General features: G+C 32.2%; 2 protein-coding genes across 9 annotated transcripts; one reads left to right on the top strand and one right to left on the bottom strand.

The window, feature by feature from the left end:
* The first annotated feature begins 1,757 nt into the window (after positions 1 to 1,757).
* On the top strand, positions 1,758 to 7,109 carry PRHA (pathogenesis related homeodomain protein A). Of its 2 annotated transcripts, NM_119140.2 has the most exons (15): positions 1,782 to 2,015; positions 2,472 to 2,940; positions 3,368 to 3,533; positions 3,623 to 3,746; positions 3,861 to 3,973; positions 4,099 to 4,443; positions 4,551 to 4,796; positions 4,920 to 5,009; positions 5,158 to 5,208; positions 5,324 to 5,596; positions 5,699 to 5,779; positions 5,932 to 6,012; positions 6,174 to 6,254; positions 6,412 to 6,492; positions 6,647 to 7,108. In NM_119140.2, the coding sequence occupies exons 2-15, from the start codon at positions 2,537 to 2,539 to the stop codon at positions 6,899 to 6,901; spliced, it is 2,391 nt and encodes a 796-aa protein (NP_194723.1). In that variant the 5' UTR covers positions 1,782 to 2,015; positions 2,472 to 2,536; the 3' UTR covers positions 6,902 to 7,108. The 2 variants fall into 2 exon arrangements, with proteins under 2 accessions (NP_001190867.1, NP_194723.1); NM_001203938.2 differs by lacking the exon at positions 5,932 to 6,012 and having other exon boundaries at positions 1,758 to 2,015; positions 6,647 to 7,109.
* Positions 7,110 to 7,609: 500 nt separating this feature from the next.
* On the bottom strand, positions 7,610 to 11,253 carry AT4G29930 (basic helix-loop-helix (bHLH) DNA-binding superfamily protein). Of its 7 annotated transcripts, none has more exons than NM_001341984.1 (6): positions 11,060 to 11,249; positions 10,772 to 10,937; positions 10,265 to 10,387; positions 10,130 to 10,186; positions 9,859 to 10,029; positions 7,610 to 7,887 (listed from the first exon to the last, which is right to left on the bottom strand). In NM_001341984.1, the coding sequence occupies exons 1-6, from the start codon at positions 11,137 to 11,139 to the stop codon at positions 7,798 to 7,800; spliced, it is 687 nt and encodes a 228-aa protein (NP_001329071.1). In that variant the 5' UTR covers positions 11,140 to 11,249; the 3' UTR covers positions 7,610 to 7,797. The 7 variants fall into 7 exon arrangements, with proteins under 7 accessions (NP_001329071.1, NP_194722.2, NP_001031752.1 ...); NM_001036675.1 differs by having other exon boundaries at positions 7,660 to 7,887; positions 10,130 to 10,177; positions 11,060 to 11,238; NM_119139.3 differs by having other exon boundaries at positions 10,130 to 10,387.
* Positions 11,254 to 18,642: the final 7,389 nt, after the last annotated feature.

Here is an 18,642-nt window from a genome sequence, read left to right as displayed (position 1 = left end):
CTTTCAGTCTTTCACCTCCAATAAAATGTTACTCTAGATTATAGATCAAATCCAAAACCCCTAAAACCTTTTATTTTCAAGTTTTTTTTAATTTTTCAAAAGGAATTAGTCCAAAGTTTTAAGTTTAAGATAAGGTAAATGATTTCAAAATACATTTTAATATTTATAACTCTATACCTGTCGAGAAAAGAAAAGAAAAACTATAGTTACAACTTACAATCGCAATCATATGACTTATTTTATTACAAATTTATATATGACAGCTGGAATTAATACACTAAGTTATTATATAACAATATCCGACATTTAGGAGTAAGCAACTTATGAAACCACAAATCCCTTATCTCCTCGTGTACTCAATACTCATGTTTGTTTATAATCTAAGTTTTGGTTGTAGCTAATTGGAAGCAATTACAAACTTAATCCATTACCAATCACATATTAATTAACTAATACGTCTATGTTATGTATATAAGTATATGCACCATATATAACATATAAAAATGACCATAAGAAAAAGCTTACAATTTTGTATAATCACAATAGCTTTGATCCGTCATTCACAATAAACTCATCTGTGAGTGAACAACGAGGCTATGTTTTCGACAAGGCAAACAAAATCAAAATTCTTTAAAACCGATTCATGTAAAACTAAAACTAATCGTGGTAGAATTAGATCAAACTAGCCCATCGAACATGTCACAACATCTGTAAGTAACACATAGTCTTAAAACATAATAATCGAAATCATTATAGCTTTGAAAAATTATTTCATTAGAAGACAATCTTTTGGCGGTTTGTCTCTATATCCCATCATTTTGATTTTAAGATATAAAATAGATAACAATAATTTTACAAAGCTACATGACTTTCATATATTCTTAGGACCCTCCCATGTCAATATATTTGGACCCTTTTATTTTTGATATGGCCATATCAAAAATAGAATAATGAACTTAACCCCACATGTCAATATATAAGATGGCATTTCCGAGTAATGCATCCCATTATATATATAGACATAAATTATAATTTTGTTTTCTTGCAATCAACAAGTTCGACACCACAGAATTTATAGTCGGTGATTATTTCAAATTTAATGTGAATAACATGTGAAAAATATTTATGGGCTAGCTTTTGTTCTTATCTCACTTCACCCATGTGGTGCATGATTCATTGCCATATCTTGATCTCTTCCTTAATCATGTGAAAGCTATTAAACATTCCTATTTTATGAATAGTGACAAACAAAATTAGATAGGCAAGTCGCATACAAAAAAAAAAAATGTAAGAACAAAAACAATTTTCAACTTTAGGTTATAGAATATATTTACCGACCATTTTTACTTGACGAGTTCGGCAATCCCGGCCGACGACAGACTCATTTACATATGGACCAAACCGACCTAAATCGATTCTTTAACAAGTTAAAATATCCAAGAAACCTACTCACTAATCACTATAGCTTTTTGCCGACCACAAATACTCGACCCACCTCTTAAATTTCATTCATCTCTCTGGACCCAACTTAAATCACTTTTCTTCAAATTTTATTTTTAATAATGGGCTTAAGTTGGTTATTCGGCCCAATAACTATATTAACTGGGCTGAGTAAACAATATATACAAGAAGTCTAATTATATTTCAAAAAGACTCGTCTCTATTCATAAAGATTAGATTCATGAATTTCAATTCGCGATCGAAATGGAAACTTATTTTTGGCTAAGAATGTAAAAGGAAAACTTAGATACAATATGGAAAAATATGTCTAAATACAGGGACTTAAAATGAAAATAAGTAAGAGTTGCTGGAGCATTACCATTGCCAAAGTAAAGTACCTAAAACGATGAACGGAGAGTGACGTAAACCCGACCGTTGAAAGCACTCTTTCAAGTCGCCGCCGGTAACTCTAAACCCGCCGTACCAATATTTCAGTACCCTCCATTAACCCTCATCGGAAAGATCTTCACTTTGCCTTCATCTTTCTCAATTCCTCAATCCTTACTCTCTTCCAGGTTTTGCTTTATTCTGTTAAAAACTTAAGCTTTCTCAATTTCCTGTTGTTGGCTTCTTCCGTTGAATCAAAATTACGATTCTTGTGCTCAGATTAGTTACATAATCTACCTTACCATTAATTTGTTTATGTTTTGGGTCACGGAGCATGATTGAGATGTGAAGAGATTAGTGTTGTGTTTGTTTAGTGTAATGTTCGATCTGTTTCCTTGTTTTGTCTGATAGTGTCGTCTTCAATCACAAATCTGTAATCTTTTGAATTAAAAGTCAAAACATGTCTGAATTTGGCAGTGCCTTTAATGTGTGTGTTGTTTCTTAAATTGTGCAAGACTAGACTCAGTCCTTTTCTCCGTGGGATATCATTTAATGGGGAATTAAGAATCATTAGTTCCAGTTTGTTGGTTTGGTTGTGTAAATGTGAGGAAACTGATTTAGGGGAGGGTTCTTGAATATTTCAGGGTAAGATCTTATATGAAATGATTTGCTAAGAGGACTATAAGTCTCGGTGATCGGGGAATTCGATATGGAGGAGAGTGAAACAAAGGGGAGAATCAGTCAAGAAACTGATAAGGCTTGTGTTTCAGTTGAGAGAATTGGGTCTACTTTACTCTCATCATTTGTGAAGAAAGGTAAAGAAGTATCAAATAAGAGAAATTCTAAGCAGAATAAGCGAAAAGCGGAAGAAGAACTCTGTTCGAAATCAAGAACCAAGAAGTACTCTCGGGGATGGGTCCGTTGTGAGGAAATGGAGGAGGAGAAGGTTAAGAAAACAAGAAAGAGGAAAAGTAAGAGACAGCAAAAGGATAATAAGGTTGAGGTTGATGATTCTTTAAGGTTGCAAAGGAGGACAAGGTATTTGCTCATTAAGATGAAGATGCAGCAGAATCTTATCGATGCATACGCAACTGAAGGTTGGAAAGGTCAGAGGTACAAAATTTGAATTTCTTCCCTATAGACTCACTGTTTCTTATATGGAAAAAATGTTACAATTTTACCATTTCCTCGGATATATTACCAAAAGAATGATGATTGTGCGTTACGAACGAGTTTTCTTAAGTTTATAGCGGTCAATGCTTCGGTCCACAGATTTGTTTTACGCGTATTCAACCTTTTTTCTGTTTCCAAATTGAATTTGTAGTTTCCTCTGTTCTCCATAGGCCAGGATTGTTTCAAATGTAAAAAAACGAACTTTGCATTTACGTTTACTTGCTTATAGTATTCTAATTATCATTTGTAAAGTTCAAAGTGGAAATATAAATACAAATGCAACCGCGAACGCGAAGAAACAATCTTGGCCATATTTAGTTGCAAACAATTATGTGGTTTGACTCTTGTATTTCCATGTCTTCTTCAGCCGGGAAAAGATAAGACCAGACAAGGAGCTTGAGAGAGCCCGGAAAGAGATCTTAAACTGCAAGCTTGGACTACGCGACGCCATTCGCCAACTGGATCTGCTTAGTTCTGTGGGAAGCATGGAAGAGAAAGTGATAGCTTCAGATGGATCTATTCATCATGATCATGTAAGCAACTCTTTTTATTTATTCATGTCTTTATAGTTCATACTGGAAACTACACTGGAGAATTGCCTGATGGTTTTTACCTTCTGCAGATATTTTGTGCAGAATGCAATTCTCGAGAAGCTTTTCCAGACAATGATATAATACTTTGTGATGGAACGTGTAATCGAGCATTTCACCAGAAATGCCTTGACCCTCCTTTGGAAACAGAAAGCAGTAAGCTCTAGCCATCTGTTGCATATACTTATATAGTCTTAAAGAGTTTATACAGTGTGGCTTCTCCACCTGAGTTTTTTCATTCAATCATATTGCTTTTAAAAATCTGAACAGTACCTCCCGGAGATCAGGGCTGGTTTTGCAAATTTTGTGATTGCAAAATTGAAATTATCGACACAATGAATGCACAAATTGGAACTCATTTCCCTGTGGACAGCAACTGGCAGGTAAACCCTTGGCAAGTACCATTGTGTTTCATTTTGTTTGAACGCAAGATAGAGACACTTCCCTATCTGAACTCTGCTTTACTCTTCTAGTTAAACTTTTCTTGCTTTTGTTTTGTATGGATAAGGATATCTTCAATGAAGAAGCTAGTCTTCCTATTGGATCTGAAGCTACAGTTAACAATGAAGCAGATTGGCCTTCGGATGACTCCAAGGATGATGATTATGACCCTGAAATGAGGGAAAACGGTGGAGGAAACAGCAGCAACGTTAGTGGTGATGGTGGTGGTGATAACGATGAAGAAAGCATTTCAACTAGCTTGAGCTTATCATCTGATGGTGTTGCCCTTTCAACGGGATCATGGGAAGGCCATAGACTCAGCAATATGGTGGAGCAGTGCGAAACAAGTAATGAAGAAACTGTATGTGGGCCAAGACAGCGAAGGACTGTTGACTATACACAGTTGTACTATGTACGTACCACATCCATGGATTTCAAAATCCCTGAAATGTTGATCTGCTACAATTCGTTAATGATGTTGTTTTGGTGGTGAAATTTTCGGCTATATTTTTGTCTCAGGAAATGTTTGGAAAGGATGCAGTTTTGCAAGAGCAAGGTAGTGAAGATGAAGACTGGGGTCCGAATGACAGAAGGAAGAGAAAAAGGGAATCTGATGCAGGAAGCACACTTGTAACTATGTGTGAAAGCAGTAAGAAAGATCAAGATGTTGTAGAAACGCTAGAACAGAGTGAGAGAGATTCTGTCTCTGTGGAAAATAAAGGAGGTCGAAGGCGGATGTTCAGACTCCCAAGAAATGCAGTTGAGGTTTGCAATTGCTTCGTCCCGGTTTTAGTGTCTTATATATGTGTAGTTTACCATAAGGGAAAGAAAAAAAAGAAGAGAAAACACCTATTACTAAGTTTTAATTTTTTTGCATGAATGTACCAGAAGCTACGTCAAGTATTTGCAGAGACTGAGCTTCCCTCAAAAGCTGTGAGGGATCGTCTTGCAAAAGAGCTGAGTCTTGATCCAGAGAAGGTAACAGTGCAGCCAAAAAAAAGTTATCTTGCGAATGTTTCTTAGATCAATCGAGGCTTATGAAACTCATTCATACAGCTAATGAACATTTGGGTTTCTTAGTTTTTTTTTTTGGTTCTACGTGTGCTTCAATATCGTTTTTTTACAGGTCAATAAATGGTTTAAAAATACTCGGTATATGGCACTGCGGAATAGGAAGGTAAATCGCTATTACTTGCTTCATTCACACATATGAACATTGTCTGGATGCCTACAGAGACTAAACTTCTTACAAGGAGATTGATCATTTGGCTGCCATTGTTTATATATGATAGACTGAGAGCGTGAAACAACCTGGGGATTCTAAGACAGTCTCTGGAGGAGATTCTGGACCAGAAGCAGTCATGGAGAACAACACTGAAACAAATGAAGTTCAAGATACTTTGGATGACACTGTTCCACCCGGATTTGACGCTACAAATCAAAACATACTCTCCCCATGTAATAACAACCAGGAGGAATTTCAACAGGAAAATGTCTCTTTTCCTTCACCCACAGATGAAAGTCAACAGTATCTGGAACAAAACGATTCTTCTTTCGTTCTAGTGGTAAGATAGAAATGATTAAGTACTGCTTCCATGAACTCGCCTTGACCAGTGGTTTTGGACAATTTTAGATTTTTAAAAGTGATTTGTTCTTATTGTGTTCAGCCACATGAAAAGCAAAGCAGCGAAATTAGCTTAAAGACGGCTGTAGAGGAGAATGAGACAGAAAGCAAGATGATGAAAGAGGTAAAATATAAATTAGCTGTTTCGCCAAAATGAGTTTCTAGAACATATCCATTAATAAAAAACCATGATTAAGTACTGCTTCCATGAACTTGGCTGACCAGTTGTTTTAAACAATTTTAGATTTTCAAAGTTACTTTTCTTTTTGTGTTCAGCCACATGAAGAGCTAAGCAGTGAAATGAGCCTAAAGACGGCTGCTGAGGAGAAGGAGACAGAGAGCAAGATGATAGAAGAGGTAAGATACAAATGAGCCGTTTCGCCAAATGAGTTCATTGAACATATCTATTACTAAAAACCATGATTAAGTACTGCTTCCATGAACTTGCCTTGAGCTCTTGACCAGTGGTTTTAAACAGTTTTAAATTTTTTAAATAATTTTTTTCTTATTGTGTTCAGCCACATGAAGAGCTAAGCAGAGAAATGAGCTTAAAGACGGCTGTAGAGGAGAAGGAGACAGAGAGCAAGATGATGGAAGAGGTAAGATATGAATTAGCCGATTTGCCAAAATAAGTTGATAGAACATATATATCTGATATTTAACAACCATGGTTAAGTACTGCTTCCATGAACTTGCCTTGACCAGTGATTCTAAACAATTTCAGATTTTAAAAGTTATTTTTCTTATTATGTTCAGCCACATGATGAGCTAAACAGCGAAATGAGCTTAAGTACAGCGGTAGAGGAGAAGGAGACAGGGAGCAAGATGACGGAAGAGGTAAAATGAAATTAGCTGGTTCGCCAAAATGAGTTTATTGAACATATCTATATTAAAGAAACCATGATCAAGTATCGCTTCCATGAATTTGGTTTGACAAGTGGTTTTAGACAATTGTAGATTTTTAAAGTTTATTTGTTCTTATTGTGTTCAGTCACATGAAGAGCTAAGCAACGAAATGAGCTTAGAAGAGAAGGAGACGGGGAGAAAGATGACGGAAGAGGAAGAATTGGAAGCAGTAATGGAGATGCTTTGTAGAACAGAAAACAAGTTACTGGACGTGACGCAGAGGCTTGATAGATTTAAAACACCAAAAGGCCGAAAAAAGTTAGGCAATTCTTCTTCTCCTTTACTTGAAGAAGACTCAGTAGTGTATGTTCCAATAGCAGAGATCAAGGAGAAAAGGTAACAATATATATATATATATCAAGAAAAGAAAAAAGTCCTTTGCAGAAGTTTTGGTATTGTTAGATTCTTTTGGAACGTAGTCTAAGAGAGTACCTAATGTAGTTTTGTGTATTATTCAGTTTGTATGTGTCATTTAAACTTCAGATAAAATCCCCCAGAAAAAAATAAAACTGGGATTTTTTTTTTAATGGAACTTTTTAGCTCTCTTTTTTGAATTATGTACATTTCGTTTTTTATTCTCTTTTTTTTTTTAATTCCCTTTTTCCAAATAACTTTGGCTTTTAATTTTAGTTTAAAAAATAATAAAGCTGAAAGATTTAGGTTCTTACAGATAGAGTAAGATTGGCAACTATATTTTTAGTTTCAACCAAGTAATAATCATAGAAAGATGATGGTTATAGAGAAAGCTTTTAGACCGAGTGTATATAGCGGTAAGAATAAATTGTTTACAAATCTGCAATTATCTGAACATAACTCCTTAACAAAGCCTACTGTCACTTTTATGAGTTTACTAAACATTTGTTGCCTAACTTTACAGATCAAATTGAAACAAATGGCAAGTCTCTCTATTTTGCAACTTACAATATGCATTTGATTCATGTTCATCAATTCAAAGACAAAGTATCCACAAAATCTTTTATAAAGTCATATTTGCTTTTTTAGTTTAACCATATTTCTTTATGTTTTTTTCTTCTTATACTCGGTTATGATTGCAATTAATTCAAATGATTTTTTTAGAAGTATAATTTTTAAGATTATAAGAAGGAACATGCATATTTTTGTTTTATTTTATTAGAAAACATCGGATGTTTTGTAGCTCAAACAAATAAACCCTCACAATAGTAGCTCTTCACATATATTGCATAAAACGGATTTAAGTAAAAAACCAGAAGTAAATTAGAAGTTGATAAGACAATTTGGATCATTATAAGCTGCGATGGCCATCTGTATCTTGGCCTCTACTGCACTGCTTTCTTCTTCATCCGCCTGCAAATTCAACGATTTACTATAATTAATACATCTATCACAATATAAACTAAAACAGTCCTATATTATTTCAATCATACGATATCTTTACAGAATTTTGAAGTAAATTAGGATTCTAGGAAGTCCAACGTCAGTATAGATTATTAAAATTAGGGGTGTTTAGGTTTTACACGAATCAGACAAAAAAAACTTCTTTTTTTTTGGCAGCACGTAAAAAGAAAATTAGAACTGATAAATTTGTGTATATACACCTGCACGCATTACTACTATAATTATTTCCCGTGGAAAATGAGATTGGTGGATAAATCATTGTTTAATGTTTTTGTATAATCTTTAAAAGGACGGATAAGGACAGGTTTGAAATGAAATGATCGACTTTTTATTTGATAAATGATTGGAGTATGATTTCACCAACTCTCAATGACTCCACTGGTCTATACCTCACTGTAATTTTAGCGTCTGATTATATTATCTTTTATCAAGAAAATGTTATAAAGGTGCATAATTCTTTTTTGTCAAAGAAAACCAACATAATATTATATTCATTTGTGAGGCAAGAAATACTCGTATTTGTTGTCATCAAAAATTTCCAACCTACAGCTTATAATATAATTACCTTTTTCAAAAAAAATAGAACGTTAGTTCACGAAACTAGCATTTTTGTAATTAGATTGTTTACACCAAAGTCCTAGTATATGATGATGATAAACAAATCAAATAGATAGAGATAATGAAATGAATTTGTATTTTTTAGAGTAAAAACACAAAATAATAACTCTTAACAAATCTGCTTATATTAAAAAGGACCAAACCTTAATTTCTACCATGAACTGCTATGGATATCATTTGGAGTAACTAATTTTTACCAAAATGATTAGCATAATGAAGACCTTATGAACCATATACAACTAGTTAACACAAATAACTTGCTAATTGGCTACAGTTGATTTGTAGCCTATTGTTAATTTGAGTTAAGAATTGATATAAGGTGTAGTGCTAGAAAAGTCACGTGCTAAAAGTGTGAAAGAGACAAACGTTGAACCGCGTGAGGTTATAAATTAGCCACGTTTTTCTAGTGCTACTATGCTTGGACGGCACTTTCTGGGACACGAGGCACTTGAGATTTCACACACTAATTTTTTGATTAAGTTAATCCTAATTTTTTATGGAATATGACATTTAACTTTTGAGAGAATCTAACCCTATCAGAAAAAGTCAAGGCGAAATTCGAAAAAAATGTGATGGGCTCGAGGCAACCTCAATAATTGGAGCTTTAATTGATTGATTAAGATATTACTGACTATATATACTTAAGGTGTAATGTGAATTAAGGTCCACTTAATGGAGACAGGTGGGAGAAAAGTAGTAATTAAATGGGTCCGTCTAAAGGTTATCCTTTTGAATTTGATAGTGATTTTCCAAACAATTCGTAAGTTTGAATTACATTTTTGTACTATTACGTAAAGATAACATATTTTCTTTACCAAAACAAAAGAACAATCCACTTTACTAAAGCACTTAGTCATATGCTTTTTATTCATATTATTAATTCTTGTCCACTAAAGGATTTGTCTACGTGCCGTCAGACGACCATTTTTCTCCCAAAATAACCAAAAAGAAAAGAAAATAGTAAGATTTGAATTTGGTATATAAAAGTCTGAATAGTTGCGACAAATTAAAAATGGACAAATATATTTGGTTGGTGTGTTTTATAGTCCGACAAGTGCATAAAACTAATTTTATAGCTGATTACAATTGATCTAACATTCTTTATTAGCAAGAATCTTCTAAACTATATTATCATCTCTTTCCATTAACATTTTATAATTTCGCTCCATGAGTGCAAAATGAGCGTCAAACCAAAACAAGACACGTACAGTATTCTCTAGATGCATTTAGAATTTTGTAGTTTGTACTAGTAATCACATTGCCAAATAAAGATATGAGAGAGGGAGAGAGGGAGAGAGTGACCTGGAGGAAGAGGGTGGTGGAGAGACGAGAGGTGAAGGAAGAGAAGTTAGTAGTGAGAATGTTGAGATTCAAAGACTCCAACACTTTACAAAGCTGCACCATTGTCTCTCTTTTCTTGCTACATGTTATGCATACCACTACCGTCTTCTCTCCCATCCATGTCACTTTCATCTGTTTTTTCATGTTTATATAAAAACAATTTGGAATAATTAACTTTACCTCAAAAGAAAGGTAATTTAGAATGTACTGCCAAATAATGCATAGTACGTACTTCGAGAACTTCAATGGGGTAGTGTTGTACTCTAGTACTGTAATCCATCTGCTTAAACTTTTTTGATCTCATGTCATTATTGTCTGAGAAATCTTGCAGATGAGTTTCCGCAAAATTGCAATCGTAATCTCTTACCGGATTTTCTAGCAATGTTGACCGTGATTCTAGCTCTCTGATCTCTGCTTCTAGAGTCTTCTCTTGATCAATAAGTTCTTGCATATAGTCGATAGAATCTTTGATGACAGATGCCTTGTCCAACTAAAAATAGATAAATATTAATACTTCAATAAAATCCAGTCTTAATCAACAAATCATCACACGTATACAATTATATGCTATCAGGGTAATTAGGGGACCAAAATACATTTTAGTATGGCTTGATATGGATTTAGAGTATCAAAAATTTGGTTTGCTTATTTGTTTAATGTTGGTTGGATTTGGTTTAACCAGATTGTATTTGTATAGTTTTATTTCTTTACAAAAGAAAGAAGAGAAAGTTTATTCGCTTATTTAATTTCTGTTGACCAAAACAAAAATTGCTGGTGACGAAACTTTATTACTAAATTATTTGGATAACAAATTAAATTTAAAAGAGACAGTTGATTAAACAAATAAGAGAAGTAATGGAATAATTAATCATACCTTGCTTATATTGGGAACAACTGACCGGAGAGCAAAAAGTCTCTGATTAAGCTTTTGCCGTCTGTTTCTCTCGGAGACAACGTTCTTCGAAGAAGCCGGCGACGTTGCCGCTCCGTCTGGCGAACTCGACTCGCCGGAACCCGAAAACGCTTCCTCCATCGGCCAACTTAAATTTTATAATTTATAACAATTTTCATTAATTACCAACTAAAGCAAGATTAATCTTTATCGGAAAAAAAAACTAAAGAAACAAAAAAAAAAAAAATGGACCAAGATTCTAGTAAGCACCTGTCAAATTCGAGTTCTTGATTCTGGAAGAACATTGTGGTTTCCCAGTAATTCTTGTACTCATGGTCGAGATCTTCCATTTTTCGGACACACAAAGATGATGCTTTCTTGAAATGGAAGGTTTTGTTATTTCTGTTTGTCCTTTCTTTCTTTCTTTGTGTCTTTCTATTGAGTGTACTATCAAAACAAGAGTGGGCCGAGGATTTTATACATAAAGAGTCTGACAGAGAGTTTTTAAGCACGTGGGATCTTAATCTCCTGAAATAATTATATACGATCTTGACCGTTCAATTCAGAGATCAAAATCTGTTTCCTTTTGTCCAATTGAAAAACAAAGAAAAGAGTGTATCGTATCTATCTCTTTCACTCACAATATGCATTATTCATATACTCAAATGGGTATAGACCGTATAGTACTTGAATTTAGGGCGTGTTCAATTCCAATTTCATTTTATTTTTGTGAGGTACTAGAAGAGTATCTGAGTATAAATGCAAAATTCTGTTCTTGTAGATATTAATCATTTGTTTTTCTTCTAATTTCGATCCTTAAAGTTAGAAGATGATGTCTAAGTAAGGAAAGAAGATACGTACTAGGTTTTTTTTAAACAAAAATAAAAGATACGTAGTTTCAGAATTCAAAGATTTAAACATAGGTAGACATCGTGGCTATGTGTATGCGTACGTAATGATTATGGCCAATAATGGTGATGATTAGTTGATTGTCAACTTTTTTTGCTAAATTTTATTGAAAATATAACCCACTTGGGTCCAGGATATTCTTTCATGTCCCTTGATTTGAATGCAGTAAATCTATGTTTTCTTCTATTATTTGTGGATATATATTTTCTTCTGATTTTTGAGTGTCTATATATTTATAAAATTCCATCTTCTTTAGATACTGTTATGAAATAAGTTGAGATATATGATTTTAACAAAGTAAGCTATAACCACGGACTTATCTAGCAATATTAAACACAAAATGTGACTGAAAAGCGAAATAATGTGGGGGTGATCCAAAATCTAAAGTATATAAAAATCAAATATCATAGACAGAAAATATTCATAGAATTAGATAATATAGCATATGCAATTTTATTCTACTGAATTGTAACTAAAGAAATATTGATTATTTAATGGTGTCAACTGAATTAAAAGTTGTGAAACGATTCGTAAAACTCTATTTATGATGGTGGAAATATTTTTTTCAATGGTTATGTATCATACATTTGAGTTCTCAGTTCTTTCAAGAATTTGTAAAACGTGGAAAGACATCAAGAAAACTGAAGACGGTCACTAAATCATACAACATACACATACTAAACAATACAACTAGTTCCACATTAATCCATTATACTCAAACTAAATCTAGTATCTATCTTATGAACTAAAAAAAAATCTAGTGTCTATCAATATGGAAAGGTTTTTACTTATATCGGCTTTGCTCCATACCCCGTGATTTTATTCAGAACTTTTAATCTGGATTAGAAATCCGAAAATACTGAGTTTGAGAAACAAATCGAAAAAAGTAAAAACTGTTTTCTCAAATCATTCGTCTCTCACTTACTAAACTCTTGAGAAAATGTGTAGGAAAAAGTTGTATTTTAATTGTATGAAATGAACAGTGTTTCGTTCCTTATGATATTGTTTTCACATTACTAAAGTCGTGGCTTGGATGGCCCAACATGATCTTGGTGATCAAAGATGATTATAATAAAATTATTTGCTAAATAAAATTATTTAACGTACTTATGTATGCTACCACGTGTATGGAGGATAGTGTATGATATGACTTGATATGGTTTTGGTTAAGAATTCATTAAAAGTCTTAATATTTAATTTATTTTGTATGCATAATCGTATTTCCTTTTGTTTATTAGGCTAATTAAAAGCTGTTCTATCTATAATCTTTGGAAGATTCATAAATTTTGATGACTCACCCACCTTGCAATTGCAAATGTATGGAATTGATTATATTGGGTCCAAATGACAACTAAACATTCCCAATATTGTCGGAGTCTAATTCTTTCGTTTCTTATTAAATATGAGGAAGTGTTTCTAGAAGAGTAAGAAGAAAATCGCAGTTCAATTTTGAAATCTACTTTTGTAGTAGAAAGCTGTATAAACAACATCCGTTCACGTTAGCTAGAATACGAAAAAATGTAACGAGTATTGAAACTCCGGTTCAATCTTACGTTACGATATCGGTTAACCAACTTCGACGACTTAAACCCATTCATCAAACAAAATGAACAAAATATGCCGATATGAGAGAAAGTAATTCGACTAAAATTCATTATTTATTTCAAAACATGCAAGAAACTTATTGGGCTGAAAAAACACATGTTGGGCTGAAGGCACGGATTGAACAGAGATATATTTTGAGTTCGGCCCAGACAAAGATGCTTAATGGTTTAGCCCGTTTGAATGTTCCAAAATTTAGTCTTGACTCTTCTTAAGTGTGTGAAGAAAAATGGTGTAAATTGTAATTTCAGTCATTTATGTAAAGTTTTGAAAATTTTCCATGTGGCCTTTTAAGTTTACAAATACAAAATAAATTTATTTAAAACTGGAAGCACGTTTAGATGAATATATAAATCAACAATAAACGAAAACGCAACATATACAAAAAAAAATAAAATAAAAAACAGCAAAGTAATTTACAACGTCCAAACAAAAATTACCAAAGAAAGTTTCCATAATTAATTACATAGAAGCTTTTTATTTTTGTTTCTTGTTCTATCTATCATAATATAACATGTAAATAATGAAGAAACTCCATCATAATATAGCGTCGTATCCTAACAAGAATTGAATAGCTACTGAAGAAATTCCATCATAACATAATATGTAAGTATTTTCTATGGCCAATCAAGTCTAGTCATAGGCTATAATTTTGGAGTAAAGTAACTATGATATTTTCTTTTTTTTTTGTCAAAGAACTATGATATTTATTTTCTTTCTAGTCGACAGTTAGGAATATAAAGAATCACTTGCGACGTATTGAGTTATTTATTTGTCTTGTGATGGAAGTAAAGAAACATTCGTTCAACAGTACCCAACAAAAGACAAATATAAAAGTGAATGACAATAAAATTTGTTAAAAAGAAAGAGCTTAATTATTCCTCTTTGACCGATCCTCTCCAATGATTTGTTCCGTTTTTCGTTTCCCTTTTTAATTTTCCTTTTTATATATAATTTTTTTATCAAACTATAGGCAGTTTGGTAACAACTAAATAAAATCATATTTTGGGCATTAATTTTTGTGCCAATCTTTGTTAAAAAGAAATTCGACTAGCAACTAATATTTACGTTTAAAAATATGTTAACCTCTTAGAGGTTTTAAAATATATATACATATTTGTTAACCTCATAGAAATTGGATTATTGTTTTCACTGTAAGCTTATCCTTCTGCAAAAAATCATTTATCACTAAGTATGAGACATAGATATACGGAGATACACATTACACAGCAAAGGTGACACTAATAAATAGATAATAAAGTTAATATTCCCAATATAAACAAAACTAAAGATACGTATATGATCTTTAGTTTTGGATACGACGCTAGATGATCAAAAGAATTTTATATGAAACCAAAGTTTCATCTTTTAAGTTATAAAAATAGTGAAAACTATCCATAAAAGATGTAAAAGGTGAAAAATGCTTTTTTGACTGCAATAGTTGAACATTGTACTACTACTACTTATCGTAATATCGTATAGCCACTTTAACCTAACTTTTTCATTTTCTTAAAAACATGATAAGTATATAACATGTAATAAAATGAAATATTCTCCTATGATTCTAAGTTATTTATTAGCTCTAATCTTTTACCTGTGAATTCATATAACATAACGAATAGAGATAAGAGAAGTATAACTGTCGACAACAAATAAAATAAAATATAATAACTTTATTAGATCATTAGGTAACAAAGCGGAATTAATAATCATAATTAATGCGTTGATTTAAATTTGCTGACGTGCCTGTTTCTGTGTAGACTTTGAGTATGCCCTTGATATTAGTAAAGTTGGATAATATAACCGGACCATTTACACCACGATGTGTAGCTAACCGGTCGAATAGGTTTTTAATCGACCAAATCAATGAATACGACGTACAGTTCGTATGTATAGACGTTTACAAAATATTGAAGAAATTAATCAATAGAGATTGAGTTAAGTCGTTTACATTTTATTTTATAACTATTTTCTTTGTTGTTGTCTATTTTATAACTATTTAAAATAATAATCATCATTCTTCCAAAATGTAGCATTTTACTTTGGTGAATTACTATAAAGTAAATAAAAACTTGTTCTGAAAGACTAATCAAATTCATGTATATATTTACAATATATCCAATCAAGCTAGCTAATTTTCTTTATCAGATACAGTAGCCCTAAAGTTATGAAGATATAATGATGGCACTAATTTTAATTTTACTTTTTTATTCGACTTTAACTACGATTTCTTTAATCTAACCTGGAGGTTATGGTTTAAGAAGAAAAAAAAGATAATCGATCTGATAAAAGTAACCCTAAGTTGTACCCTTTATACCATTGGAAGATTTACTTTCTTTTGAAAAACAAAATCTTTAAATTTACATAAAAAGAAGATTTATATAAAGGAGGAAAAAAAAACAATAAAGAGATATATTCTCGTTGGGATCAGAGAAACTAAGAGATCGGAGAAAGAATGTGGCAGCAATGATCGGTTTATACGTCACCGTTTTTATGCATGCAGAATATAGTCATACAAAATGAAGCAAAACAAGAAAGTGAAAGTACTTAATAGCTTATTACAGAAATTTATGTATGTCTTTTATTTTAAAAATTTCTTCTAAGCTTTTCTTTTCTTTTTTGCTTTGATTTGTTTTTTTTTTCTTGAGCTGCAACTTTAATCACATTCTCTTAAATTTCAGGGGCAAAAGCTCTTCACACCTTCCTTCTTTATTCTTTTGATTGCTTTCGTTTTTTTTTCCCTTTTGATCCTTTTCTTTTGTCTCCGACTTGTCTCTCTAATATCATTCCTTGCAATAACTTGAGATTTATGGTTATGTTATATATGGTTTAAATCGGTTATTACGTACTGACATACATTGATACATTATCTACATATATACACACAAAATCAGTTATTGAACAGTAGTTTCCAATAAAAATGATGATCTACCATCTGTTGATCGTTCGGCAAATAAAACTAACTATATGCAAATGAACCAATTATCTGCAGCACACTAGACGACGGCAAAAAAAAAAAAAAAAAAAACTTGCACCATGTCGAACCCTCCAATTGTATTTGAACTACAACGAATATGCAACTATATGTCGAGAACCACTCATGTGTTTATATAATCTCATGTACACAGGTATTACCGTATTGTATTGTGTATTGAAAATTCAAAATACTTTAAAACATGATTAGATAATTTGGTACGTGAGGTACAGCCTTTTGCATGGGAGATGGAGCAGACATAATGATTATGAGATACGTAGACATGTTGTGTTAAAATGAATTGATTACTGATATAAAAAAAGTTGGCAATAATTCGAGTACCATGAATGATCAAAAGTCTGTGGAAACTTAACTGCGTCACACAATAAAGCTTAAAATTCTACATAACATGCAATGTTTTTTTTCATCCTGACACTAATCGCGCGCCAGTGAGGACCACCAATCTTTTCTATTAGCATTAGATATTGGATTATTGTATGCCTTAAATAATATTTACGATAAAATAGCATATATATTTGTTAAAAAAGTCTCTTCCAAATCCAAAATTAGATGAATCATTAGGGTTTTAAATCTGTGAACTCAATGTATGGAACCGAGAATAACATTACTTAGGGTTCCAATTTTAGGGTATTATCAGTAATTCGACACAATGATTTTGCAATTTTATAGGTTTTCAATCACGGATTCACAGAATCGCAATGTCCAACTCAATCAACCTCCGACGTCGTGAATAAAATTGTAAAAGTACAAGTCCCATATTTCCGATAAAAGTACACTTCTTGATTCACGAGCTATAACTTTGAGTCTTTGACCGAGAAAATCTTAAGCGAAAATTCTCAAAGTGGCCATACTCAAACGTTTCAACTATATAAAACCAAACTGAATGTTGTAAGATTCTATTATGGATGAATATTTGTTTGTATTTTTGTATTCTTTTCCGTCAATTATGTATTATTTTATAAGATCTAAATATAATCACACCAAAAGAAAAAAAAAGATAAGAATATATTAAAACTCTTGTTACTAAAATGCAATAACTTCGTTAATTATTATTTTTATTTTTTTGAAAAGAGGACGGGCGTTCTAAATATTTTGTTAAATGTACAGTTTCCTCCAATTTGTAATTGATGATAATTTTTGCTCAACTCATATATATACCACATATGTATCTTACGTGTCTAGGGCGAGAGAGATAATAGTGCTTTGAAAATTGAAAGACGGGAGACAGGTTGTTGCTTTTTTAGAAGACTTGAAGAATGAAATTCTGTCTCTCTTCAAAAATCAGTCTCAAAGACAGTGACACCACCTCAATTTTTATATAATTTCTGTTATTATATATATTGTAAATATAATTTCACGTTTCTTTATTAGTAACTTTTGCTTTCCTTTGTGGTTACGCTCTTTGAGTTCTGTAGTTCTAGGAAGATCGAGATTTGAGAGAGACTAAACAAAAAGATTAAATATGACTCTTTCCTTTATATGATACTATTCCCTACATAAAAGAAAATTTCGTATAATTAAGAGATAATGTCGTTGGATAGCTCATTTAATTTGGTTGAGCATAATATTAGTGGAAAATTTTGATAGTTCTCTTTCTCAAATTTAACTTTGTGATGACTCCTTATATTACTAAACTTTAATTAAAATATTAAAAAGAATAAAGACGGATTCAACTGCCGAATCTCCTCATTATGAGAAAGCACTATTTCCGTTCCTAATATTTCATGTGGTCACATAGATTGATTGAACACATACAATTATCAAATATATATATAGATGGTGTAAATCGGCCCGCATGTTTTTAGTACACCTAAATATCTCTACTCATACATATATCTATTAGTGGTAGATTTGAAAGTTGTATTTTAGGAGCGGAAATACAGTGCTTTCTCATAATGAGGAAGATCTGGCAATTGAATCTTTGGTCCATATTTTTTATTTTATTTTATTTTTTTGTATTTTAAACTAAAACATCTCTAACACAAATATATCAAGTTAATGATATGGACATGTTTGATTGATCTACAACACATATATATGACTACAGATGTATAGGACCAGTCATGTCCTAGATCAATTAAACATGCCCTCATTTGTATTCAATTGGTTAACCGCAAGTTTATCTGTTGCATCACAAGACCTTCGTATTTAAACATGCCCTCATTCCAATCTATGTGTAGAGTGAGATTGACAAGAGCTGAGTTTGAAGCAGACGCAAAGATGCTAATGGTTATTATTTACACACTGGTTTAATGCCTTCATATACATTATAATCCTATGATCACTACACATGATCAAACTAATAACTGATGGAAAAAATTTAAGAGATATGAGTCACCAACTTCCT

The sequence above is a fragment of the Arabidopsis thaliana genome, chromosome 4, assembly GCF_000001735.4.
Source record: "Arabidopsis thaliana chromosome 4, partial sequence".
NCBI lineage: Eukaryota > Viridiplantae > Streptophyta > Magnoliopsida > Brassicales > Brassicaceae > Arabidopsis > Arabidopsis thaliana.
Note: the sequence above shows the minus strand (reverse complement) of the source record. Positions and strands in the feature narration are given on the sequence as shown.